The sequence below is a fragment of the Lepisosteus platostomus genome, chromosome 3 (genome assembly GCF_059453375.1).
Source record: "Lepisosteus platostomus isolate fLepPlt1 chromosome 3, fLepPlt1.hap1, whole genome shotgun sequence".
Classification (NCBI taxonomy): Eukaryota; Metazoa; Chordata; class Actinopteri; order Semionotiformes; family Lepisosteidae; genus Lepisosteus; species Lepisosteus platostomus.
The window spans coordinates 60,566,202-60,592,322 of NC_142613.1; the positions used below are offsets into that span (position 1 = coordinate 60,566,202).

The 26,121-nt window shown below is 35.7% G+C and overlaps 2 protein-coding genes across 6 annotated transcripts in view; one reads left to right on the forward strand and one right to left on the reverse strand.

The window, feature by feature from the left end:
* The window catches only part of itsn2b (intersectin 2b), an 88,425-nt gene extending 77,110 nt beyond the window's left edge, over positions 1 to 11,315 (forward strand). For all 4 annotated transcript variants that reach the window (XM_088626260.1, XM_088626259.1, XM_088626263.1 and 1 more), the window contains 11 exons: positions 2,305 to 2,426; positions 2,857 to 2,963; positions 3,084 to 3,267; positions 3,837 to 3,935; positions 4,498 to 4,665; positions 5,472 to 5,684; positions 6,225 to 6,346; positions 7,248 to 7,330; positions 7,662 to 7,745; positions 9,268 to 9,441; positions 9,682 to 11,315. In XM_088626260.1, coding sequence (XP_088482386.1) covers positions 2,305 to 2,426; positions 2,857 to 2,963; positions 3,084 to 3,267; positions 3,837 to 3,935; positions 4,498 to 4,665; positions 5,472 to 5,684; positions 6,225 to 6,346; positions 7,248 to 7,330; positions 7,662 to 7,745; positions 9,268 to 9,441; positions 9,682 to 9,839 — 1,514 coding nt within the window. In that variant the 3' untranslated portion in view covers positions 9,840 to 11,315. The remainder of the gene's footprint in view (positions 1 to 2,304; positions 2,427 to 2,856; positions 2,964 to 3,083; positions 3,268 to 3,836; positions 3,936 to 4,497; positions 4,666 to 5,471; positions 5,685 to 6,224; positions 6,347 to 7,247; positions 7,331 to 7,661; positions 7,746 to 9,267; positions 9,442 to 9,681) is intronic.
* Positions 11,316 to 12,831: 1,516 nt separating this feature from the next.
* fam228a (family with sequence similarity 228 member A) lies at positions 12,832 to 25,482 on the reverse strand. 2 transcript variants are annotated; one of them, XM_088626265.1, is made up of 9 exons: positions 25,041 to 25,481; positions 22,574 to 22,679; positions 20,864 to 21,025; positions 19,737 to 19,814; positions 19,227 to 19,421; positions 16,607 to 16,687; positions 14,598 to 14,685; positions 13,757 to 13,901; positions 12,832 to 13,169 (listed from the first exon to the last, which is right to left on the reverse strand). In XM_088626265.1, the coding sequence occupies exons 2-9, from the start codon at positions 22,670 to 22,672 to the stop codon at positions 13,088 to 13,090; spliced, it is 930 nt and encodes a 309-aa protein (XP_088482391.1). In that variant the 5' UTR covers positions 22,673 to 22,679; positions 25,041 to 25,481; the 3' UTR covers positions 12,832 to 13,087. The 2 variants fall into 2 exon arrangements, with proteins under 2 accessions (XP_088482391.1, XP_088482392.1); XM_088626266.1 differs by lacking the exon at positions 22,574 to 22,679 and having other exon boundaries at positions 25,041 to 25,482.
* Between the last annotated feature and the right edge of the window lie 639 nt (positions 25,483 to 26,121).

A 26,121-nucleotide genomic window follows, 5' to 3' on the forward strand; every position in this document is an offset into this window, starting at 1 on the left:
ACCTGTAAAGTGCTTTGAATGGAGTGTCCAGAAAAGCGCTATATAAGTGTAAGCAATTATTATTATTATTAAACAAAGAATAAGAAAATCCACATCTCCCACCCTTCTGTACAAAACAGTTGTTTTCAAGACGTTGAGAAGTAGTGTTTGTATATTTAGTAAATACAATGGTAGTTTGAAGCATCTAAGAAATCTAGTCTGTATTATTATAATAGTATTTCTTTTAGTATCTGAAAACTCACATTTATCATTTTAAATCAAAACAGAATATTTCAGTTATTATAGTCCATACCTATACCTCACAGTATTTCAAAATAATTTAATTTCAGGTAAAAAGTATTTTGTGAATCCATATTGATATTTCTTTAAATAGTTAAATACAGTAGTTCTCTATCACTGACTGCCTCACACCCTAGTCTAAATCATAACTAATATAATAATTAATAAAAGGAGTTCAATCTTGATCCTAGAGTGCTGCGATCTAGCTGTTTTTATAGATAACTATTACATTATAAATTTATAAAGACTAAAATCTAAAAATCTATGAGTTTTGATCAATTTAGTAAGTTAATTGGTTCAATTAAGAAAGCCGTTACAAATTTCTGATTTAGGAATGTCCCATACCTCTGGGAAACTGCTGGGCTAACCGCTTGGCTCTTAATAACCAAGGTTAACCACTCCAACTCTTAACAGTTTAGAGTCACCCCACCCCTGGGGTGGCTGTCAAGTAAATTTCCTTATGACATTTTGCCTTTGGGAGCCATTTCAGAGCCATTGTTGATAGAACAGTATGATAGAATGGCAAGTAAGAATGCAACAGGAAAAACGAAGAATGGAAAAAGAAAAACAAAAAAGGACATGCACTTAATAGAAATACATTTATCAATTTTAAGCAATTAAATAGAGTGAGAAAAGAAAATGCTTTCAAGAGAAGTTAAGAGTGTACCGTCAAACTTAGGAAACCTATCCATCATAACCTGTTATTAATTTTAATGAAATATTTGAACATGAGTACAGTTTGTAGTATAAAACTGGGAAACATGATGTATTGATACATGTCAGTTTTCTGTGGTGGGGTCATATTCACACAGACTAAAGTGTGTCACAGAGACAGCAGAGATCACTGTCAATAGTAAATGCATACAGTAGTACAAAGAATTATTCAGGAAACAGAAAAAAGCTCATAGGTGATGGTGTCAAAACATGTCAAAAAGCTAGAATGTAAATGCATGTGAAGAAACTTTCAAAAACTGAAAAAGTAGAAAAGATATCCTTAATGAATGAATGCAAGAATGAGAGGCAGACTCCTTAAGACCAGTTCACAATGTGTGTGTTTTTTTCTTACCTATGTGACAGCCCGTGGACAGCTTGTTAATTTATTTTTGTTTCTTAAGTCCTGCAATGTTCCTGAAGAACTAAGCACACAGGACATTTCTTTGTCAGACCACCTCTCATACATAGGAACTCCCTTGCTACCCAATCCACAGTTACTACCTGCATCTCTGTTTATGTAACTATGCTTTTATTGGTTGCTTTTCTGTAAACATGCTATTTTTACTTACAAAAATGTCATGTGTAATTAGAAACCTTTATTATATTGAGAAAGGTTTCTTTATCAATATAGAGGCAAGTTACCTTGAAGCTCAGGTTCAGGATAACTCAGGAGCTGAGTTATCATATCTTCCTCTTCAATGTTCATTTTGTTCTTGCATGTCTGTGGAAGTGCATGAAGGAAGGTGCATAAAGGAATGGTGCTTATCAGCTAGACTATTGTTTCCTTATTGTTTTGCATATCCATTTGTGTGTGCCTTGCATGATGTATGTTATTTCTTAAATATTATTTAAAATACTTTTTGCCTACTATATATTAGGGTTTGTTATATTCAAAGGGGATACATATTATGGTGGTGGGGGTTATGGGCAGTCTTTGAAAATACTAGAGGAATTGGTACAAAGGTGTTGCAGCAACCAGCTGAAGTGTGGGTCTTTCACCCATAGGTAAGCCTCTTTAATGGATTTTTGCTTTTCGATGTATAAATTATTCCTGTATACAGTAGTGTAGTGCACAGCTCTAAATGTTTGTATTAAATGCTAAAAGACTGGGCTAGAAAACATTTGTACTGTGGTACCGCAAGAGATGCACTGGAATACAAATAGACTTTTGATGTACATTTGATCTACTTTTTAATGTCTTAAGCGTCTCAGCCTGTTAATACTATTAGTGCAGTATTTAAAAGTCTGTGATCTCTATTTAAAGTTTTTTACAACCTGTTTGCACTGATGTGTCTGTATCTCTTCTTACAGGGTGTGCTGACCTGATGAGCCTCGACACTATGTCACCCCTGGAAAGGAAGCGGCAGGGTTATATCCACGAGCTCATTGCGACTGAAGAGCGATACATGGATGACCTTCAGCTTGTATTGGAGGTACAACAAGAAGCAACACAGAAGGGTCTATATGTATAAGAAAGTTCATTTAACAGAATTGTCTCTTCCCTTTATGAAGGCAGTAATCTCAGAAATGTTATCTCTTGGAGAAGTGGTTAGGGGATTATAATTCCTAACTGGGTCATGGGGGTCAGATTCCTAGTAGGATGCTCCTGTTGTACTCTCAATGAACTTCACTCAGATCACTCCACTAAATGTCCTACAGTTTAAACAGGTCTCCAGTTTGCCATTGGAAATGAGAATTTCCTCACAACTGACTTACAGTACCTGGTAAAATAAAGGCATCGAAATATATATGGAGCAATATCCTTCAACCACTTCAGAATGAATTAAGTCCCAATTCTTCTTTTGTAGTTATTTGTAAACAACTTCTTTTGCTTTAAAGCAAAGTCTCTTGTGCTTTTTTCAGGTCTTTCATAAACCTATGGCAGAGTCTGGAATGCTTACAGAGAACGAGATGTCAATGATTTTTGTGAACTGGAATGAGCTCATTACCTCAAATACTAAGCTGCTAAAGTGAGTGTTGTGTTCGTACACCCGTTGTTCAAGGTCTTCTGTCATTTTACAGAATATACATAGGAAAAAGTAGTTTGACTCAGTTGTGGGGGAGCTCAACCAGCAATGTGTGTCCATCAGGGCCCTGCGAGTGCGGAAGAAGACGGGGGGTGAGAAGATGCCAGTTCAGATGATAGGAGACATCCTGGCCTCTGAGCTTGCCCATATGCAGGCCTACATCCGCTTTTGTAGCTGTCAGCTCAACGGAGCGGCTCTCCTCCAGCAAAAGACTGACCAGGAGCCAGACTTCAAGGAGTCTCTTAAGGTGAGCTTTTGGAAAAAGAGAAGAAGTTAGGTCATTTAAAAATCTGAAGCTGCATCTGGAACAGATTTGATACCTTTTTTCAGAGTTGTTTTTCAATGTCAATAATGTCAGTTATCTGCAGTTATACATGTCATAGAACACTGGCTATATAGAGTGTTTAAGTAGGGTGTAAATATGGTAACCTTTGGAGTGTTTGAATGTAAATGTGGTTTAAAACTGTCAAAACACTGAAAGAAATGGTGTCTCTATCATGCAGAATTCTAAAGCATTATTATTATCTTTATTCCATGTTTGTATATAAACGGCAGTAATTATTGCTGACTCTGTTTATCTGTTTATCTAAGAAAAACGAGGTGTGTAGATTTTAGATATTGATTAAAAGTGTTTGGAGTCATTTTGATTAATCGACCATTCATGACTGGCTGTGAAGCACTTGCATGACTTACCTATCTAGGTAGCCTAAGAACTAAGTTGTCTTATAATTGAGATTGGGCACAGGCATTGAGGTGATGTAACCTGTTGAACTGATATTGATTTTCTTTCATTTTTATCTTTCCCATATTATACAGAGATTTGCCACAGATAACCGGTGTAAAGGGATGCCTCTCTCCAGCTTTCTTCTGAAACCCATGCAAAGAATCACCCGCTATCCACTCTTAATTAAAAATGTAAGAGTTATAGGATTCAGATTAGGTATTACTATTTGTAAATGTTTTCTGTTTATGGAGCAAACTCATAATTGTTTGCCTTTTTTAGTCTAAAAAATAGATTTAACCAAGTATTTCTATTGATTTCTTAAAAGGGAGGTAAAAAATGTTGAAGTTTAGTTCTGTTCATTTCACTGCAGTTTTGCCACACTGATGAAACCCTTCTAGTACAGGGAGTGACTCAAGATTGATTTGTACTTTAGTGTCATGGTTTTCCCCATACAGTACATTAACCAAGCAGCAGATGTAACTGATTTATACAAGCCAGAGTGCAAACATCAATCCAATTAATGTGCTGAATGAGGTCAATCATATTTCATACTGTTGCGTTTTATCATCTCTTGCCGAAAGGGTCCCAAACTAATAATGCAAATAATTGTGGCATCACCTACGAATAAACTTTTTCCTACTCAGAAGGCAAACTACCACTATTTTTTCATTTCTAATGATGAGTGCAGGTTGTCAGCGGAGGAACAGTGAGGATTTATTGTCCACTTCAAGCCTTTGCTTTTTGTCTGACCAGATTTTGGAGAGCACTCCAGAAAGCCACCCTGACCACAGTCATCTCCGGGAAGCTTTGGAGAAGGCAGAGGAGCTGTGCTCTCAGGTCAACGAAGGTGTGAGAGAGAAGGAGAACTCTGACCGCCTGGAGTGGATCCAGACACATGTGCAATGTGAAGGGATCACGGAGGTGAGACAGCAGTACAGAAACAAGCCCAAATCAATCTCTACTACAGTGTACCTCAGCTTCGGCAGAGAAAAACTGATAGCTGATCACCTCAATGTTTTTTCTTTGTGCTTGCTTTAAAACCCATCAATACACGTGAAAAAAACAACTGATGGTTCTATGCTACCAGTTTAAAATTGATTGTTACGTCTGTTGTATAGCTATTTTACACTATAGTAGTTCAAGTAGGTACAGTAGCTGTGTCAGCATGTGTTGGCTACACAGGAACAAGTAAAGGTTTATTCCATGCTGAAAAGGAGCCACACCCGAAGAAGAATTCACAGCTCAAATGTTGTTTTTCTTTTCTTCTCTTTTCAGCATGGAAACCTTGACTTGTTCCTTATTTTAGGCTTTGCCAGAAGGACAACATCAAGTTTACCACAAGATTAAATTCGCACTCTGATCTGACTTCAGGGTTATTTACAGTTGATAATGACAAGGAAATCTGTTATCACTTTATTAATCATTAAAGCAAAACAGTGTTATTCTATTTGGACCCACCTACAAATGGCAAATTTCCAATTCCAAGAAGACGCTTTTACGCAAAAAAGATTATTTAGTTTGTGTAACGATGAATCGGACATGATGTAAATGTGATCCTTAGTGGTGTCTTTTGAGATCTGTGCATTCAGTACTTGCTTACTGTTCTGGAACGAATCTAAAATAATTGGTTAGCTATTAAAATGATGGTGCTTTGCCTTTTTTCAGGCAGAAAGACAAAGTATAAAACCTTCATTGAAATCTCTGTGTTTTGTTGCCATTTCACTCAGCATTTAGTCTTCAACTCCCTTACGAACTGCCTGGGACCCCGAAAACTGCTTCACAGTGGTAAACTGTACAAAACCAAGAGTAACAAGGAGCTGTATGGATTCCTGTTCAACGATTTCCTCCTGCTCACCTACATGGTCAAGCAGTTCACTTCATCTGGGGTGGAAAAGGTTTTCAGTCCCAAGTCCAACAGCCAATTCAAAATGTACAAGAGTGTAAGTTCACTTTCAGACATTTTTATGTTTTTGGCTGCGTTATTTTATATGAAAGTTGGGAAACGTGAGAAGCATCGGGACGTGATCTAAAGGGAATGAAACTCCAGTGTTGTTAGCTGAACCAATGATAGTTTATTCTAGTACTGTATTTGTTACTTCCATTACATTCAGTGTCTACATTTTTTATAAAACGTTCCTTTTCAAAGGGTCATGACATTTAATAACAGTTTATTTTTTACAGTACACGTTTGCATTATTTTGTTAAATAAAGACGGGATTTGCATTGAAGACATCAACATTTAGGAAATGCAGATTATTAGCATACTGTAAATACATTACTTTTTATAAAACATTTTAATATGGTATAAGTACCCCAAACTGAATGGTACTGCATTAATCCTCTATTTCTGGTTTCTTAAACTAAGAAATGTTTAATTTGGATTTAGTTTTTTATTCTTTCTTATAAAGCCTTCCTAAAACTTTCTTATGCAAGTGTTTTTGTAAACTGATACACTGATTTTCTGGTGTATTCCCTCTTAGCCTGTGTTTCTAAATGAAGTGCTTGTGAAGCTGCCCTCTGACCCCTCCAGTGATGAACCAGTATTTCACATCTCACACATTGACCGTGTGTACACCCTGAGGACTGAAAACATTAATGAAAGGTGAATCCAAAAAAGCCAATGATACAGGCTTCATGTCCAGTTTAGTAGATGCTTTTCAAAGCTTTAGATGCTTCTCAAATACTGTTTTACTCCCAGAATAAGTTTATCTGCCAAAAAGTCAGTGAAAATGTATTACTTTAACTTTTTCCATTTAATCTCAGGTTTTGACTATAGCCTTCTGCAGTTTCAGAAAATGACAGAAATTCATCTTTGAGCTAAAGGTTTTGTCAGCTGTTGATAGAGTATTCACTTGTTGGTTTATTTTTCGTAGAGCACATTTTAAAGTGCTTTCTAACAGTGCAAAATTTCAGTTTCTGATTCTCTAGCTTCTGGCAAAATAGTGACACTATCTGCATCTGGGGCCTGAAAAACAAATACTAAGTGTTGTACCTAAAGACATCGAGTTTTGTATTTTATTATTACTGTTGTTGATGATGGATATGTTGAGCTGACTTCCTTAACCAAGGTGACTTACAGTGCATAGAAATATTGACATTACGCCTAACTACAAAGGATACAATCAATTTGGCGTTATTCAAAAATGCAAGTACAATAAAATGAATGACTAAGGCTAGCATAATCTTGGAACTGCAAGCACTGCACAAAAATGAAATTCTGAGCATTCTTAAGATAATGCAGTTTACAGTAAATAAGCATATTTTGTAAATTAAACAATTATATGTCTGTTCAATTACTTATTTGATTTTAAAGCCTTTTGGGGGTACCCTGCATACAGTATACTGATCTTAGAATAGTGATTTCTAGAACTGGGCCTAAAACATGCTCAAGTTTTTTTCACATTCACCCAAACTTGAAAATGATATTCGAAAGTAATTTGATTTCACATTTTCATTTCTCTCAAAGCAACATGTTTCCCTTCTTGTTTCACATATATTCCTAGGACGGCCTGGGTTCAGAAAATTAAAGCTGCATCCGAACACTTCTTAGACACAGAAAAGAAGAAAAGGGAGAAAGCTTACCAAGGTAAAACCATAACATACCAGCCTTTCTGGATTGTATACTTCTAGTCAAATGTGGCTGCAGATTTGCATGTACTGTAGCAGCAGTCTCAAAGCACGAGAAAGCAGGTCATGGGTTCGTAATATTTCAGGTCATACATGATCTGCCTTAATATACAATAAGAATTGGATTATCTAATTACTATTATGATGGTATACTGCAATCATCAGGTTAGTCTGTGATAGTACTTAAAAGATCAGTCAGGGCTCAGTGTAAGGTCTCTTTACCAATGGAGGGGAATGTTGATAGCATCTGTTCTTATTCAGTCTGTAATTCCTGCATCCTCTGTTTACAGCACGCTCTCAAAAAGCCAGTGGAATCGGTCGATTACTGGTAACTATTCTTGAAGCATCCGAACTGAAATCCAGCAAACCAAATGGTGAGGAATGTTGGCTGAATGTTTGCTTCAATATTGCAGTTGCATGACGGTCACCTTTATCAAAAGCAATGCATTTGTACCCATTTAAACAGTTGAGCATTTTAAGGAAGCATTTTGCATGGAGTATATTCCTTAAAGATGCCAAGGAACTCTACCTTGGTTTTGAACCCAAAACCTTCCACTTACAAGCCCAGAGCCTTAACCACTCTTTAACTTTGCTGCCTATAATATATGGCACATCTGAGGAAATTAAGGGAAACAATATTGTAACTAATGTACCGGACTGGAAAACAAATGAGTGTTATGTGCATATCCAGTGCTTGCTTCGGCAGCACGTATACTGAAATTATGCCACATATCCATTTATTCTGTAGAACACTTGTGATGTTAAAGTAATAATCAGATTCAAACCTGGACAAAACAAATGTTTGCTAACATTAGTAGTTAGTAATTAACACAACTAGGCAATCACACTATACACAGATATGTACAGTATGATCTATGTGTTTCAGAGTCCTAGAACCTAACAAGTTCCAGGATTCTGCACCTACAGTATAATCTAATCATGCCACAATAACAATTTCACAGGCTAAGAAGAGATAACATGCATCAAAATAAAAATGGATAACACCCATGACTTAAATGGATAATACCTTGGAGTAAATCTTTCTCTTTAAAACATACTGTACATGTCCACAAGTGAATGAGAGCCCATTTCCCTGTTCTGTCATTCATGAAAATAGGGGAGACATGTTTAGCCTGAAAAATACTCTCTTGTCATAATGCTCAGATTACCTAGACAGAATCTGCTTCCCAATCTGTTTAGAAAAGATCTCTCACTCGCATCTTTGGAGTTGATGAAAGATGGTGGTGATGATTGATGATGTTCTACCTGCCTTCTTTTTTATTTTACTTCTGTCCTCTCCTCTGCTTCTTCACGGTTATTGTTTTCTTACCACTATGTCTGCTCCTGTATTCATACTGTAGTCCATTATTCTGGATGCTGTTTATTCTTTAATATGGTGGTCCCAATGATTTATGTGAAGCTAGTTGAATTAACTTGAAATTGTTAGAAATATCTTTAGATCATCAGTGCTTTCTTCCATGTTTACTTGCCTCCTAGTCCAAAGACAGCTAAATACAGTACATGCAGTATATGCAGAAAAACAAGTTCCATTTTTTTTGCTTTTTAATTGTATTTTTTTGTTTTGTTTTCTTGTACAATGGCATGAAAGAGACTCCTGAGAGTGTACTGTGTAACATTCTATGGATTTCATGTGATCACTTTTCTTTCAGGGCAATGTACCTCTTGACGTTTATTTTTTTAAGAAGAATAACAAAGCTATTGTATTTTACAGAATTGTATTTGCAAAATAATTAGTGATTGATTTTAGGGCAGTTCCTTAAACAATCAAAAACAGTGCTGATTTTAGGGTTATTTCTGAAAACCAAGATGTTTCCAAAAGATAATTTCTGATCCTCAAAATAATAGATTTTAATGACCTTTGTTCTCACTTTGCAGGAAGGAGTAACTCATACTGTGAAGTAACCATGGGAGTCCAGTGTTTTACAACAAGGACAATAAATGACACCTCGAATCCCAAATGGAACTTTAACTGCCATTTTTTTATCAAGGACCTTTATCAAGATGTGCTTTGCATAACCATCTTTGGAAGGGATCAGTTTTCTCCAGATGGTAAGCCTTCTATTGTAAGAATCTATAGTTCTGCACAACACATTACATTTTAATTCTGTAATACTAAAGTTACCTCAGAGTCAGGATTTATCATCCCATGTATTCCTACTGCATCGATTTTGCCATTTTATGTAAAAATATATCTATATTCTATTTTGCCTGCAACATTTTCACTCAAGAGAAACTTTTGAGCAGCACAATCAGGATGTTCGGTTACAGCTCACTCTGCTGTCCTAACAGACTTCCTGGGGCGTACTGAGGTTCCGGTGGCGACAATCAAAAAAGAGCTGGAGAACAAGGGAGCCGCGACCAGGCGCTTGCTGCTTCACGAGGTGCCGACGGGAGAGGTGTGGGTGCGCTTGGACCTGCAGCTCTATGACCAGAAGACTCTCGTGTGAGCCTGGGGCCGCAGGTCCCCTTTCCACGGCTTACAGAACCATCACACAGCAGTTGGCATGAATGTGGGAAAGACACTGGGCCCCGTCTTTATCATGATGCTGTGGCACCCCTGTTTCCACGGCGACCGGTGGCCTGGCTGCTTAACTATGCAACTAAATGTGACACTACTGAAGGGCTGCATCTTCAGTGATTGTTTTTTTTTTTCTTTTAACTACTAAACTGTGATTTGCCAACTGTATATTTATAAAGGCCATAAAGGGTATATTTTTGAAAACTGTAAAATTATATAAGGTCTTTCTAATGATTTAAATCTACATATGTAATTAATAAATAAATAAAAAATAAAATTTGGGATCTTAAGTTTGGTTTTGCTGAGGCCAAGTAAGTACATTTAGTTTTGTTATACTACTGGAATTATCTCAGGATTTATTTTTTGTTGTTGTTACTTAATATATATCTCTCAGTCTTGCATGTGGAAATCTTGAAACAATTTGCTACTGTTTTAGGCAGAGAACTGTAAATCTTTGTGTTCTGCACTGAAATGAAAGGATTTTTTTCTCTTTTGTCAAACATACTGCAGCAACAAAGTCACTTAAAAATACCATAGTCAATATTTAACCTGCCTTAAACATTGACCTATATTTCTTAAAAATAAATCAAAATATATTTTTTGAGATTCATTTTATTAACTGTACTGTACATCTGTATATATACAACTGTTTTCCCCACATACGTATCAAAACATCTTTAGTTTTGGTTCTGCCATAGTGTCATGTACATAAATTAGAACCACTAACTATAAAAGTAATAGTCAACTTTTTTTTTTCATTTGCTGTATTTGAATTTTTTCAATTTTATTTTGCTGAAGGTACAATAAAGTACAATGGTAAGTGGGTGAGAATTCTGATATAAAATAGAATGGAATTTGGTGCAAAGAATTTTATTTATTTTTAATTTATGTAAAGAAAAAGATGTTTAAAGTACGTAAAACTAGATTTTATGCACAGTTATTATTTTAATAGATTTTTATTTCTTTCATAAAGGAAAAGGACATATTGTTTTTGATCTTTTCATCAAGAGTGAAAAAATATTTAGTATATATCCAGAGATGTCAGAATAAAATTTTCTAAACTTGTTAATGTGTTACTGCTGTGGAATATGACTGGATATTTAGTTTTATTAAAACATGGTTGACTTCCATGTTGATTGTTTTCAAGCAACTCAATATTTGAATGGTAGTTTGCATTATAGTAAGTGATAATTGGAATTGTTATAAGTTGTGCATTGTGTTCAGAATGTCATTTGAAAACTTATGGAACGCCTCAGTTCTGAAATGGTTCTAATTGTTCTTGATATCAGCCAGTCCTTAATATGGTCATATGAATTCAGCCATATTCTTTTTAATCATGTTCTGTTTCTGAATATGCTACGGAATTATAGAATGGAATGACTGGAATAAAGGTTCTTTAAAGGTTCTTTGCCTGGATTTATTTTCATACTTTCATAATTTCAGCAAGATTAACACATTAATTCACATAAAATGCATCCACAGTTCTTGCATGTTGAATTAGCATTTTATTTCACTTAGATTAAAACAATCATCAGAAATATCAGGGCTGACCATTTTTTTAGAAAACATTGTTTCAAGATATTAATTTATTATATCTTATTAAATTAAATATTTGGTTATATTTTAAACATTTAACTGGAAATCGAAAAGGATAATTGACCCTCTATTTCATGTGAAATATACCATGTATAAAAATTGTTAAAAAGTGAATGACCTTTTTCAGAGAGAAAGCAATATTACCTTCTGGCTTATTAGAATATTTGGGACTCTCATTAGTTGTGTTTACTTTGCACTGTACCACAAGCTCTAAAATAGAGACATCTGATTTTCTAAAATCAAATGAAAGCCTTCAGAATTATTCCAAGATACAAAGGGTATGTAACATTTTTGGTAATATGAATGGCTTGGATATTTGTGTGCACATGCGTACTCATTTTTGAAGCTGCAGATAATTGTCTGGAGTTACAGAAGTATTGGGAATCTGTATCACAATATTTGCATGATACCATAATGGCATGTGTACCATTTCCAGGTCTTTTTTTGTGATTGAGCTTGATTGGAGTCAAAACGTCAGCAACCAGGGGCGTCATGGTGATATAGTGGTTAACATTGCTGCCTCGCAGTTCTAAGGCTCTGGGTTCAATTCCCGACTTGGGGTGCTATCTGCATGGAGTCTGTATGTTCTCCTTGTGTTCACTTGGAACACAGGTACTCTGGCTTCATCTCATAGTCAAAAACCATACTGATTGGTTAATTTTCTGGGAACACTGGGCCTGGTGTGAAGTTGTGCGTGTCTGTGTGTCTGCCCTGTGATGGACTGGTGTCCCACCCAGGGTGTACCCTGCCTTGTGCTTGTTGTATGTTCTGCCTGTGTTTGTGCGGGTTTTCTCCAGGTGCTCTGGTTTCTTTCCACAGTCTAAAAACATACTGGTGGGTTAATTGCCCCTGGGGTGTGTGTCTGTATTTGCCCTGCCTTGTGCCTGTTGCTTTCTGGGATAGGCTCCGGCTCCCCCCTAAACTGAACTGGAAGAAGTGGTTAGAAAATGGATGGATCCGCAACGGTGTTTGGGATTTCTTCATTTCACATGATTTTAAAAACTATATACTAATGTATATAAGAACATTTGATTTATTATCTTTCCCTTTATCTTTGACTTTACAAACAATAACCCGCTTTTTAAGACAACAAAAGCTCAGCTTACAGTAGTTGCACAGATGCCTGTGATCAAGGACAGACACTTTATATGTTAGAGTTGTCTTAATGTCACTTTAAAACTTCCATGCTTGAAAGATACTGACATAGGCCAACACTGTATGAAAGCATCATGCCACTTAGTTCAGAAGTCTAAAGAGGTCAATGGCAAATTTAGCAATAGGAAAAATATGAAATTTCATCTGTTAGCAAAAATGTCACCCTAAGATTTTTGTTTTGTGCTACGTCACATTTTTATTAAAAGGTTTAATACTAAAACTGCAGTATGGCCATGCATACATTTAGCTGGATAGTGCACTTGAAGAAGCAAATAAGGTTACTATCACTTACAAGTTGAATAGTTGTAGGAAGTCCTGAAAAGAATATGAAGATTGGTGATGAAGAGATGTGATAAGAACATAGGCAGAATATTCTGAAAAACTGATATTCTTGTCCTTGTTTCTTCATGTTGCATGATATCCTCTTCATGGGGCATTGTACCATGCATAAGTGCACTTGTAGTTGTCTTCTAGTTTATTTGCAGTTCTACGGGCCTTCTTTCTGTCCCTAGACACACAAAATAAGAAGTTTTTTGACTGACATCGACATTAAATCTCAGATTCTCTGTTATCCAGTGTTGAAAGAATGCTTAAACATTTTTTTTACAAAAATATAACCAACAGAGCCAAAGAATATTGTTTTAAATGACAAAGATGCTCCTAAAAAGTGGAAAACCTATTTTTATAGTACAATTTTTAAAAATGTCAATAACAAGTAAAAACATTTGGTGATACCCTTTCTGGTAGTTTTGGTAAACGTACAGTATCAAGCACTAATGGTTCACATTGTGTACGATTTGCTTTTGTGCCCCTGCTAAAAGAAGCACACATCAGTATCTATTAGACCTTGCACAACTCATCATTTCTAACCTTTCTAATCAGTTAAAGCACAATTCAGAAATATGGGTAATGTTAAATGTTGTGACGGCATTAACTTCATGTGAAATAGTTTTTTTTAAGCAAGACTGCTGGTATCTTTTAAAATATTATTACTGGGAAACTTATCACCTCTTTAAGATTTAAACTAAACTTTAATCTGAGTTAAAATATTAAGTGTTATGTTTGATTGTATGTGTTTTAGCAGCAGTGTTGTACCTGCTTCGTTGCCACAAATCACTTTCAATATCCCCAAGTGGCATTCGTACCCATTTAATACTGTTAACACCATGGCGACCTTGTGGTACTAGAGGCAAATTTGGTTTCTGAAGCTCCTCAATTTGTTTGAAGGAGTATACATTTCCTGTAATAAAAAATGGATATAGCATTTCCAAAATATAGGTAGCTGCCAAATAAAGTATGTATCTTTAAACTTTATATCTTAAAATGTAGTACTGAAGCTGTCATCATGTCTCTTGTTTTTGCTAGTATGGATTACACAACAGGATTTGGAAGTGGTTGTAATGTCGAACTTGTTAACCAGCCTTTGAAGTGCCTGACTCACTCTGGTTTGCTGTTATTAGGAGTTTGGTTGCTTCACTCGTAATGGTGTTGAAACTAGTATCTGCATGAATGCAATGAAGTCACCAGGCATGATGTGGGAAAAGAGCAGCTGACCCAAAAAAGTTCCTTCAACTTCATCAAGTGCCAGAAGACTCATTGATTTGCCTTAAACTTGTTCTGACAGTTGCTGTTCAAATAGCACGTTCAGTGGAATAGTCTGTTCTCTTATAAAAACATTGTGTTATTTAATAAAAGTGAGTTATTTTTGTTTCCACTCAAGATGACACATAAAGTATTTAACCGCAGATGCTTAGTATGCTCTTTTTTCTCTTACTTTGTAATCCAGTTCCTACAAATATGTAGTGGTATTCATGGCCTGAACATATTACATGAATCAAACAAATAAAAAGCTATTGTATGCAATATGTCCTGCTATTTGTGGTACTTGTATGGCACTATACACCTAGACCACAAATTACATTTTTTTAAAAGGGACCTGTTTGACATTGAAGGACAATTCCCTTCTCCTTCATTCGATCCTGATGTTGAATCAAAAGAGGATCTTCTAAAATTGGAGTTGAAACCTACAGGAATAAAAATGAAACACATGAAATGTTGTTACCTTATTGTTTTTTAGCACTGATTTTTGATTAGCTATCCAAAATTCAAACTTCATTTGCCATTTCATGAAAAGTACATTGGAGTTCTTAATTCCAAAATTCATAAAAAGTAATTGGAGTTCTTTGCTTGTTCTCTTAGTGCACAGACAGGTGAAAACAGCAATAAATACAGTAAAAGCTGTAGGTGAATAGTGCAAAGACAGTCTCTCCCAGTACACAATACAATACAACATATAAGAATTCACAATGGACAATCGTAAACAAAAAATGTGCAGTATGCAGCGCAAAAATGCATTTTCAACAGGCAGTGAGTTTCCAGTTAGCTATGAGCTATGTAAACTATTTAAGATACTGTTTGCGGATAAAAATTGTTTCTGAACCTGGTGGTCTATGTTTTGATGCTGCAGTACTACCTGCCAGATCATAGTGGTTAGAACAGTTTACTTGGATGATTAGAATCCTGTATTATGGCACAGGCTTTATACTTAGGATCTGATCAGTTGATGCCAAGTAAGAACCTACTGTATGTTTTAAAAAAAAACAAGTATACCCAGTTTGTGTAATAGACCTCTTCATGTGATAGGGCACTGGCTCAATTTACTTCAGCTGAGAATCTGATTTCAGGTATTGAAAAGCTGAGTGGGGTTTTAAATTGGTATCAATCCTCTCCAATTACCAAGTTTCATAGATTCCTTTATTCTTATGTGTTAGCTGAACAGGAACTCTTTGGAAGGAAAAAAACTCTCTGGGAGTGCCTGATACATTTTCACCCCTGTATCTGTTAATCAGAACTCAAGACCACTTAAGACCTCTTATTTCTTAAAAAGTTATTGAGAGCTCGTAAAACCTCATATACAGTACCTATGGTAAAGCTGATGACTAACACTTAAGACTGACACTTTAAAACACGGATGGAGTAACAGGCAACAAGTCTGAACAAGCAAGTTCTATTTAAAAATATCAATTATCATCATAGATTAAGTGCTCAACTGGAACAAAAACCAACAGGTTTCTCCAGGAGTGGTGATTGGAACAACAAATGACACAGAATGTAATGCCTTGCTCAAACATTCAAGTGCATCAACTCAAAAGCTCAAGTTTTGCATCTTGTAGATTTGCACAGATAAACTTGTCCACCTACACAAAATATATTGAGAGCCTTGCAAAAGTATTCAACTCCTTTCAACTACATCCCATTTTGTTGTATTATGAATGCACACATTTGTGAAGGGGAATATTTTTTTTAAAAGTTTTTAATGCTCAAACTGAGAAAATTCTGGGTGAAAGAAATTGTGTTTATATTATATTGATTGGATAACTATTTACTCCCTTTACATGTAGGGGATATTCAATATGTCATTGGAAAAGAGAGGCTCCTTTACTACCCTGTTAGACTTCTTTGAAAAAGAAATAAAGAAAATGGACACAAAGTAATCATATAAATGGTATATTTAGATTATCAGTAGATGAAAAGTTCATCATAGAACATTATTTTTTTAAAAATACAGGAAGCAGGCCAATAAATGTACTGGGATTAAGAACTGGATAAAGGACAGAAAACATTAGAGAAGGGGTAAAATTCTCAAGTTGAGATGATGAAATTGTTGGGAGTACCACAGGGATCTGTATTAGGACAACAGCTTTTCCTCATTTACATCAGGATTATACATGGAAATAGTAAATACAATTGTCAAGTTTGCAAATGATTCAACACTAAAACAGATTAGCAAGTGCAAAATTTAAAATATTAATGTCCCTATTGATATAAAACTACAGAGCTACTCTTCAAGATATAGTACTTTTCTACTTCTCAGACTTCAAAATGACAATCTTCATCACTATTAAGTAAGTCATTTGTTGAAGTCATTCCTTAAAGAACACTTACCTTAAAATAATGCGGTCTGTTTATGTGTAGAAGAAAGGGATTATATTCACGTGGATCGTAGTCTTTTAAAAACACAAAACCCTGTAAAAAAATATTATTAAATAATAGTGTGGTAAAGTAACTTTTATTACGATTTTTTTTTCATTTTAACAAAAACGATGCCATTTAGACACGTGCAAAATTAATGCCCTTATTGATATTTAATGCAGTTTCAGAAATAATATATTGAAACAAATTAAGTCATTCAGGGAAGGGGAAAATGAGACAGTTTTAGATAAATACAAATTAATACCTAGTGCCTCATACTAAACATGAGAATTTACGTTAAACACACATTTAAACACAAACCACTACCTTGGTGGTTAAATTAATTTAAATAAAAAACAATAAAACAATAATGTTTCTTTTTAACAATTGTCTCTACAATTTTGGTCAGAGAATTTTAGTTAGTAAAAGAGTAACCTTTTCTTGTTACTGCAGAATGACTAGATGAATTTTTTATTCTGCATTATTATTCATGAAAAGTTTTTTAATTTTTTTAAATTTGTTTCAATACTGTCTACATTCTGTTCATTGCCAGTTTTACATGATTTTTTAAACAATTCAATTCAGAGAGAAATTGAATGTTACATACTGTATGGTTGTGCAATTTTAAGAGTACCGTATGTTTTATACTAAAGACAAAATATTTACTAAAATGTCCAGAAAAATCTGGTTAGTCAAACCTTATGCAATTTGGAAGTGCAGCAATTACTATAAAATGACTATAAAAAGGAATGAGCAGTATTAAAATACAACAGTCAAAACACTTCCTAAAACATTGCCATCAGAATACCCATAAAATAGAAAAGACTTTCTCTTCAGGAATACCAGGATATTAGTAAGCCAAGGATCAGTGAGAATAAAAATGAGCAAAGTTATACTTAACACCAGTATCTCTGCACATCAGATACTTTCAAATATGGTCTGGACAGCATGTTGCTCCATTGTACTTTTTTTTGGGACACTCAATCTGTATATACCTATGCACATTTTGCACATATTTTATTGTTTTTACAGTGGCTATGAGCATATTTTGCACACACCTATGTAATTATTTTTATTTATTTTATATTTATTTTTTATCACTGTACATATTTTAATTTTTTGTCTATTCTTGTCTTGGGCTGGGCTGCTGTAACACGTCAATTTCCCTTCGGGATCAATAAAGTCTTATCTATCTATACTGAATAATTTATGCTTAATTATACACACAAATATTTTATTTACAAACATGACATCTCATATATTAACAGCAATCTGACATCAATAATAAGCAATCTTGTGTCTGTTGGTATTTGTAAATTAGCCAGCAGCCATATCACCCTGCAACTCACAACTGGCAACCCACTGAAGCTAAGCAGGTGTGAGCCTGGTCAGTACCTGGATGGGAGACCTCCTGGGAAAAACTAAGGTTGCTGCTGGAAGAGGTGTTAGTGGGGCCAGCAGGGGGCGCTCACCCTGTGGTCCACGTGGGTCCTAATGCCCCAGTATAGTGATGGGGACACTATACTGTAAACAGGTGCCGTCCTTCGGATGAGACGTAAAACCGAGGTCCTGACTCTCTGTGGTCATTAAAAATCCCAGGGCGTTTCTCGAAAAGAGTAGGGGTGTAACCCCGGCGTCCTGGCCAAATTTCCCATTGGCCTTAACCAATCATGGCCTCCTAATAATCCCCATCTATGAATTGGCTTCATTACTCTCTGCTCTCCTCCCCACTAATAGCTGATGTGTGGTGAGCGTTCTGGCGCACTATGGCTGCCGTCGCATCATCCAGGTGGATGCTGCACATTGGTGGTGGTGGAGGGGAGACCCCATTACCTGTAAAGCGCTTTGAGTGGAGTGTCCAGAAAAGCGCTATATAAGTGTAAGCAATTATTATTATTATTATTATTATTAAATTGTCTCTGCATTCTTGTAACGGTCAGTCTTCCAATGGAATGGGTACATTTATAGTTAAGTCCCACCTTGTGGTCTGCAATACTAGAAGTCTTACCAGAACTTAGTGAGTTTCAGAAAAAACGTTCTTAAATTTAAGCAGTAAATTTCCTACAATTCAGGGTGAAAAGTTTTTCCACTGCACACCACTAGGGGGCCCCCCAAATCTTCCCTCTCTAACCAGTTTCGCGTGAGAATGGCAATTAGCTCCAACTGGGTCCTCATTAGAGAACCCTATAAAACATTCTCACGCGATTCTCCTTGTGTTCACCTGTAAGACAGCGGATGTTCGTATTATTCCACGATCAGTGTCCAAGTGTCTCTCGCTGTTAGTTTAAACTTGAGGGCAGGAAGAAAGGCATCTTAGAGACTACTGTATGTGTCGGCTCTCTAATTCTGCCAGAAGTATCGACCCTCTGCCAGCGAAAGGCAGCCCGAAAACCCACTCTGTCACAAGGGTTCACAAGGTAGCTGGAGCCTATCATGGCAACCAACAGGCACAAGGCGGGGTACCCCGGGACAGGACACCAGTCCATCAGGGGCCAGATATGCAGATACACACACACTCACACCAGGTACCCATACCTCAAGTTTTCTTTTTCAGATATTACTTATATTATACAGTACATACTTATTACTTTACCTTGGTATTACAGTAATCCAAATATTGCAAAAACATGCTTCTCATCTGCTCTGCTTCTTGATAGCAGTATTTGTTTATGTGCTCTTTAATTTGTTTCTGAATTGGCTCAGAGACACATTCTTTCCATTTCTTGTGAAGAAGTTCTTTTTTACGCAACTCAAGGACATCTCTGTAGTTCAAATAATTATCCAGCTCCTGTTCAAATATAGCACAGGCTATTACACTACATATAGTGGGGAGAAATGTACATATTAATTAACTTTATTTCGGGAATCACATTTAATTTTGTATGAAATTATCAAAATAACTAGCAAAAAAAATAATTAGCACAATATTTACTTACAGTACATAATATTTGACATTATTTATTTTTTGTGGTTTTTTTTGGGGGGGAATAACGTCAGTACAAACTAGATGAAAAATAATCACAATTTTATTTTACCATCTTACCATAAAAATACAACCCATTCCCCTCCCTCTCAAGAAAGATTAGAAATGATAAAGTCTTACCTTAACAAACCCATTTTCTGTGTCCAAAACAGACTGTGCAAGCAATTGTGCCTCATGATTTTCAGCATGCAATTTTGCCTATAAGGGATTGAAAAATTGTATATACTACTTAAAGATGTGATTTTTTTGTAATCTACTATAATTTCTTTAAAAGGCAAAACAGATAACAGTTTATTTAAAGTTAACCTCCTAAGAAATAGCAATTGTCATATTATACAATTTAGTATAAGCACTAAATAGAGACTAGGTTATACAGCATAGTACTTGTCAGTTTCCATCTAAGGGAAGAAATGTATAATTAATTATATGACCATAATATCCTTAGGGACATTCACTAAGGGGACTCAGAAAAGGGCAGGTTCTGTTTAATCATATTAACGCCTAAGCAAGTGGTCATCACAGTAAATGATTAGGCATAAAATATAATTTCTGTAGAATTTCTAAAGGCAAATTTTAACAAACAGCAGTAGTAAAGGTTAAATATAGATTCAAAACAGCAGAAAGTAGACTGCTAATTACTGTGTATCAGTGTTATTTAATTGATCTTAGTGCATACTTAGGTAAATGACATTTGTCAGTGACATTAGATGAAAAGCTTCTAAAATGATTTTTGACTAAAATGATGTCTGCAGATCAACACTGATACTGTATACTGCTTTATAATATTTGCTCTTCAAATTTGAGAAAGATTTTAAGTAGGCAATCAGTTTCACAGGGAACTACAACTAAGTTACACAGCACAAGATCTAATGAAGCCGGGGTACATCATAACCTATTGAAATATAGAATGCTTTCTACAGAAGTACAAAGTATAAAAACGTCAAAAGTTCAGGTGAATAAGATGAGGCATAATATGATTCTTTGAAACTCTAGTTACAAGCATGATTTAACAATCTTGGACAAAGTTATTGATCTTGAACCTGGTCTTTATTTATTTAGTGTGTCACATACAGTAAGAATCTAAGTAGAATCTACAAAAGAGTGTCCCCCATTACATACAAAACGGTTAATAGCAAGTACAAGGACATTTAAGAGAAATGCAAACACACACCTACTCTAAATGAATATTTAAATTTGTTTTAGACAGTCTAAAAGTTTCTTGAAAACTGTAGAATTGTCTTTGGTACCTGCATACGTGTGAAAGGGTTGCGTGACAGCCAGTCCACTGCATCCTTTCTTTTCAACACACAGTCAGACACCCAGGGGATTTTGTTTCTAGCACTATGTGATCTCCTTGACCCAGACATTGATACCACCTGGTCTTTATCGAGATTTCTCGGTGGCTGTGGCTGTGGAACAAAACAGTTTAATGCCTCTCAGTTACACATATTTTTACACTAATGGTAGAAGGACATGAGATAGATACAATACAACTCCTTTTCTCCCATGATGCTCCTGGGTCAATAATATTTTGCTTTATCTATGCAGATAAGTAATGCCTATTTTCAAATATACAATAGATGTTTATAAAAAATAGACTGTAAATACATTCTTAACATGCCATCCTTTTTCTACAATAAGCTGTGTAATCACAGAAGGTATTACTGTGTTTAATTATTTTAACTCTTCTAGATACATTTTTCTTATATGTTGGATTCTGAGACCAGGTTTGTAGAATGACTGTGGTGTAGAACCTTCTCTATTTGTAGACTGTCTGTCTGACAGTGGACAGGTGGGGCACTAAATCCTTAGAAAAGGTTTTGTAAACCTTTCTGGACAGATGAACATCAACAGCTCTTTTTTTCTGAGGTGCTCAGAGATTTCCTTAGATTGTGGCAAGCCTGTATGGTGCAGACCAAACCCACAATGTTTCTGATCGTTTTATACGGTGGGGCCTTCCGAACTCAACCCCCAAGATCTACATAATTTAAAAAAAAAACTTGATTCTGATTATTCCCTTAATTGAGCAAATGAAATTAGAGGTTCACTTACTTTTTCATATCCTCTGAACCACAATTACTCATTGTTTGTTTAATTCATGCATGATTTTGTTTCAAAAGACATGGAAATGTTTCATATAAACCCTATTGGCTTACATAAAGACTCGTTTTGATTCAAAAAGGTTATCCTGCTAAAGATGTTAAATTGTCATATTTATCTTTGGGGTTATCGAGAAGAGTCTTAACTGGTCTTGGTAATTTAGATTTTTAGTAATTTTTTTTCTGCAGGCCAGAGTTTCAAAATACTCTACTTCGAAGATACTTTACTTTCCCTAACAACTACAGTATACAAAATTTTAAAGCACTTTCCTCAATGTGATTACCCCTATTTCTGCCTAAATAATGGGTCCTTAATGGGAGATTAATTTATGATGAATAGACACTGGTAGAAAAGAGAATGTATCATATACTCCCATAATTGATATTTTTCCTTGTACAGAGATCCAACTGTTTAAATTTTAGACATCAAACCCAAATGAGGATAGTTCTTAAAAAGTAGTACACTCATACCCCGGGAGATCGTAAATGGAAAACAGATGTTTGCAGAAGGTTCTTGGCCAAAGTCAGTCACTTTTGAATTTTCAAAGTTCGGAGTAGCGAAATTTCATTCTTGTAATGAATTACAAGGTACAAATTCTTCATTTTTGGATTACAGAAAATTCGTATACTGAATGTTCTTATACAGGGGTATGAGTTTAATTGGTATAGGGTTGAATACCCACTACAAATTCCATTTGACCTGAAGAGCTGAAAGCAAATGTAATAATATGCTTCAAATATAAAACTGAAGTTAATTAAACTCTGATTAACAATCCAGCTGGATATAAAAACAGAAGACACTGTACAGCGGTCCTCAAAACCAGAATTAGGACCCACTGTGCTATGACACGCACTTACTGCTGGCTCCTTTGTGTCCGAATTCTGGAAAAGGATGGGGTCAGTTGAGTGCATTATTATTGAACCTTTTGAGATAGTGTTCTTCACCTTCACAGGCATGTCTTACCTAAAACAAGAAAATGACCAAGCAAGACTCTGAAATCTAACTCGCAAGCTTCAATTTTGAAAGAAGAATCAACAGATCATGTTGCATTTCTTAACTGAGTAAACAGCTCGTTTAATTACAGCTTCATTTTGAAGGTAACTTAGAATGTATCACATAGTGCAACAAACTAATTTAAAAGTCATCTTTACACAAAGAAAGTACAAGTCTTGGTTTGTTGACCAGTTTTCGACTACAAAGTAAATGAAACTTTACACAAACACAAAAAATAGACATCACCATACAGCATATACTGTACAGTATATGTATAGTAACACTTCAGCATAGATAGTGCAAATCCATGTATAAAATCCTTACAATCTGTAATACATACAATGGAAATAACATTTATACAGTTGCAACAGTGTGTTAGAAAGTGACACTTATTTACAATTGCATGGCTATTTAGTGATGTCAGATATGCATCATTTAAATCTGTGAAGAGAACTGTGATTTGTATCTCCTGATATAGCTATCAGCCTATGTTTTAACTTGAAGAATGGTTTTATAAATATACATTTCATCAAGAAAATTTAAATCAAAGTTAGAACAAACACATTTACCAAAGAAAAATGTTAATTCTTTGTATGACATTCACTTAAAAAAACACCCACCTTTTAATTAATCTAAAATTCAAATTCAAACACAAACTCTTTTATGTGACAATTTTGTTTGATTTGAAGGCTCAGTTTGCACAAGGCATGTTATATCTCTATTATGAAAAGCTGCACTCTTAACATGCTCTGTTAGTTTAAGAATATAGGGAAAACTGAATCCTGCTTGACAACCCACTTGTTTGACCACTAATCATCTGCCTTTCTTTCTCTCCCTCTCTTCAAAAGTGGTGAAGAGGTCTGCAGAACAGACAAAAACGAAGGAGAAAAGGACATACTGTAAAACTGTGAATGGTGGACTTAAAGAGAATGTGAGTACATCCAGGAGGAGATTACACTGAGGCTGAGACGCAGGAAGGATGTGTATCAGTGAAAGGAAAAGAGAGAAAGAGCTGAGCATCAGCAGCATAAAAAAGACATGATAGTCCAGGAGATAAGATCAACGGGGAGTGGATCTTGAGAAATAGTAAGAGCAGGAGACCCAAACCAGAACCCTGGGGAGGACATGAGTGGAGAGAGTCAAGTGAGGAAACTTAGTTATGTGTCATCAGCACGGCCAGAGGAGAAAAAGGTAAGAACAGTGCCAGGCTTTCCTGGGTTACAAAATGCTGACAGAAGATTCAAGACAGGACAGGAGATCTCTAGTGTCAAAGACGGCACAAAGATCCAGAAGGAAAAAGCCAAAGGAGAGGGAGGTGAGCTCACGTTGAGGGATGAGAATAAGGAATAAGAGAGCAGTTCCTGCTGAGTGTGCCAAGTGAAGGACAGAGTGGCGAAGGTCAAGCAGTGAGTGCTCCATGAGACCAGCTCAAAGCACACAGTTCAACGCCCGCTCGGTGGGTTTTACAGAACGGAGACAGGGAGATAATTCACAGATGATCATGTAGGGATTGGGGATCAAGGGTGTTTTTTACTTTTAAGAGCAGTTTAATGAAGGCCTGTTTAAAACCAGGACAAACCATCTAAAAGCAGAGAAATATTAAAAGTAGAGAGGAAAAATAGAGATTGAAGCTAACAGCTAGAAGAGGGGAATGGCGGGGAGGTTTTGAATGCAAGAGGTATACAATAAAGTGGCCCTGGAACAAGGAGGAGAGCTCAGAGTAAGGAATGAAGGAGGGAAAGAAAGGAAAACCAGTAGATGTAAGAAGAAAACCTTGATGGGGTGACAGAGGAGATGAATTGTGGAATAAATAGAAGGCAAAGTCATCAGATGACTCAGAGGAAGGAGGAGGACAGAGAAAGGAAAAGGTAGAAAAAAAAGCAGAAGAGGACCGCTGACTGACAACTGGGAAATTGAATGCAAAGTTTGGCAGAGGTGTGAACTAAAGAGAAAGATGGAAGTTTTTTAAAGTTGCATCATACTGCAGATTAATGGATGTCTACAGACGCTAACCAAATGTGAAGGACTAATCAAAGAAACACATTTATCATTAAAACAAGGGTAAATTCTGATTTTAGAGAACTGAGACAAAAATTAAAACTAAAAAAATGCTACCTTTTGTATACCGTATATTAATGGTGTGTCACAGAAGGTAAAGAACCATACTTATTTCACAAATAAAAGGCATAAATGTTCATTTAGTACCATTTAAAAATATCTCAATAATGCCCTAACGGTATGTTTATTTTCAATTCTAATACACAGGCATCTAAAAAAGCAGTACATATTTTCTTGGGTATGCACTTCGATTTACAAGGATAGTATACTTACATCCAGTGAACAGCTCGTAGGAAGCAGCTACAGTGATCATAAAGTCATTCAATTTGCCAAGGCGTGTGGTGTCCACCGAAGAATAGAAGTGCCACATGGATATTGAGTACAATATGGCATAAATACCTACATAGTTCAATCGTTTAGTGTTTCATGGTTTAACGTAATCGTTTTACAGATTATTACATTTTATATGACGTATTTTCTAAATACGACGTATTTTAGTACGAAGGTAATGACAACTTTCTTCTCGTCACTTTTTTTTCTTATACGAATGTCATCTCCATCACGAAACAACTCACTGCGTTGTGCTGGGTACTGAGCAGCAGTACCAATTTCTCAGTAATAATCAAACTCCAACAACCGGGCTGTTAAAGCAAGCCAAAAGTCCGATCAAGTTTCACGACTAAATCAACCTGAACAACAGCGTGTGACCTGCTGCTATGACAACGTCACACGAGGACAAGAGGGCTGAACTGGCCAGTTGATGACGAGAATATTCTGTTTTAGCCAATCAAGGGTTTCAAATGAGTGGGGCGCTAAAAGATTTGTTCCCATGGGAATGCGTAAATAAGAAAATGAATGAAGCAGTAATCATTACTTAATGCGCGTTACCAAAGAGTAAGTTTTAAATTTCAACGGATTAAACATACTGTTGATGAAGACGTTCATGGAGACCGTGAGTCGCATTTGATACTGTGCTATGCCATTGGCAGTCGACTATACAATTATTTGGTAAGTAGGAATGTAGCTTGATACCCTTATGCACGGGGATATTCTCAATTTTTACCGAAAGCATATTAACGTAGAAAAAGAAACGTATTCAAATAACTAGATCCCCAATGCTAATATATTTGAAAGTCCAAAATAAAATTATGCCAAGAATCTTTGGATTAAATACACTGTACAAACATGTAAAGAAAACATCCCACATAAAACATACATAACATACTTAAAGTAGAATTTTTGTCACTTTCAATAAATGCATGCAGACGCAGAACATTTGTTTTTAAGTTGATGTTTTGTTTAATGGCTCAAGCGCACTATAGTGTTCTGAAGGTCATTAGACGTCGTGCTTCTT

Coding starts and splice junctions, on each gene's coding strand:
- fam228a (XM_088626265.1), bottom strand. CDS start 22,672: ATGCCTGTGAAGGTGAAGAACACTATCTCAAAAGGTTCAATAATAATG. Junction 19,815..20,863: donor ACCCTTTCACACGTATGCAG/GTACCAAAGACA, acceptor AATCCCTTATAG/GCAAAATTGCATGCTGAAAA. Junction 13,170..13,756: donor GATTTGTGGCAACGAAGCAG/GTACAACACTGC, acceptor TTGTGTGTCTAG/GGACAGAAAGAAGGCCCGTA.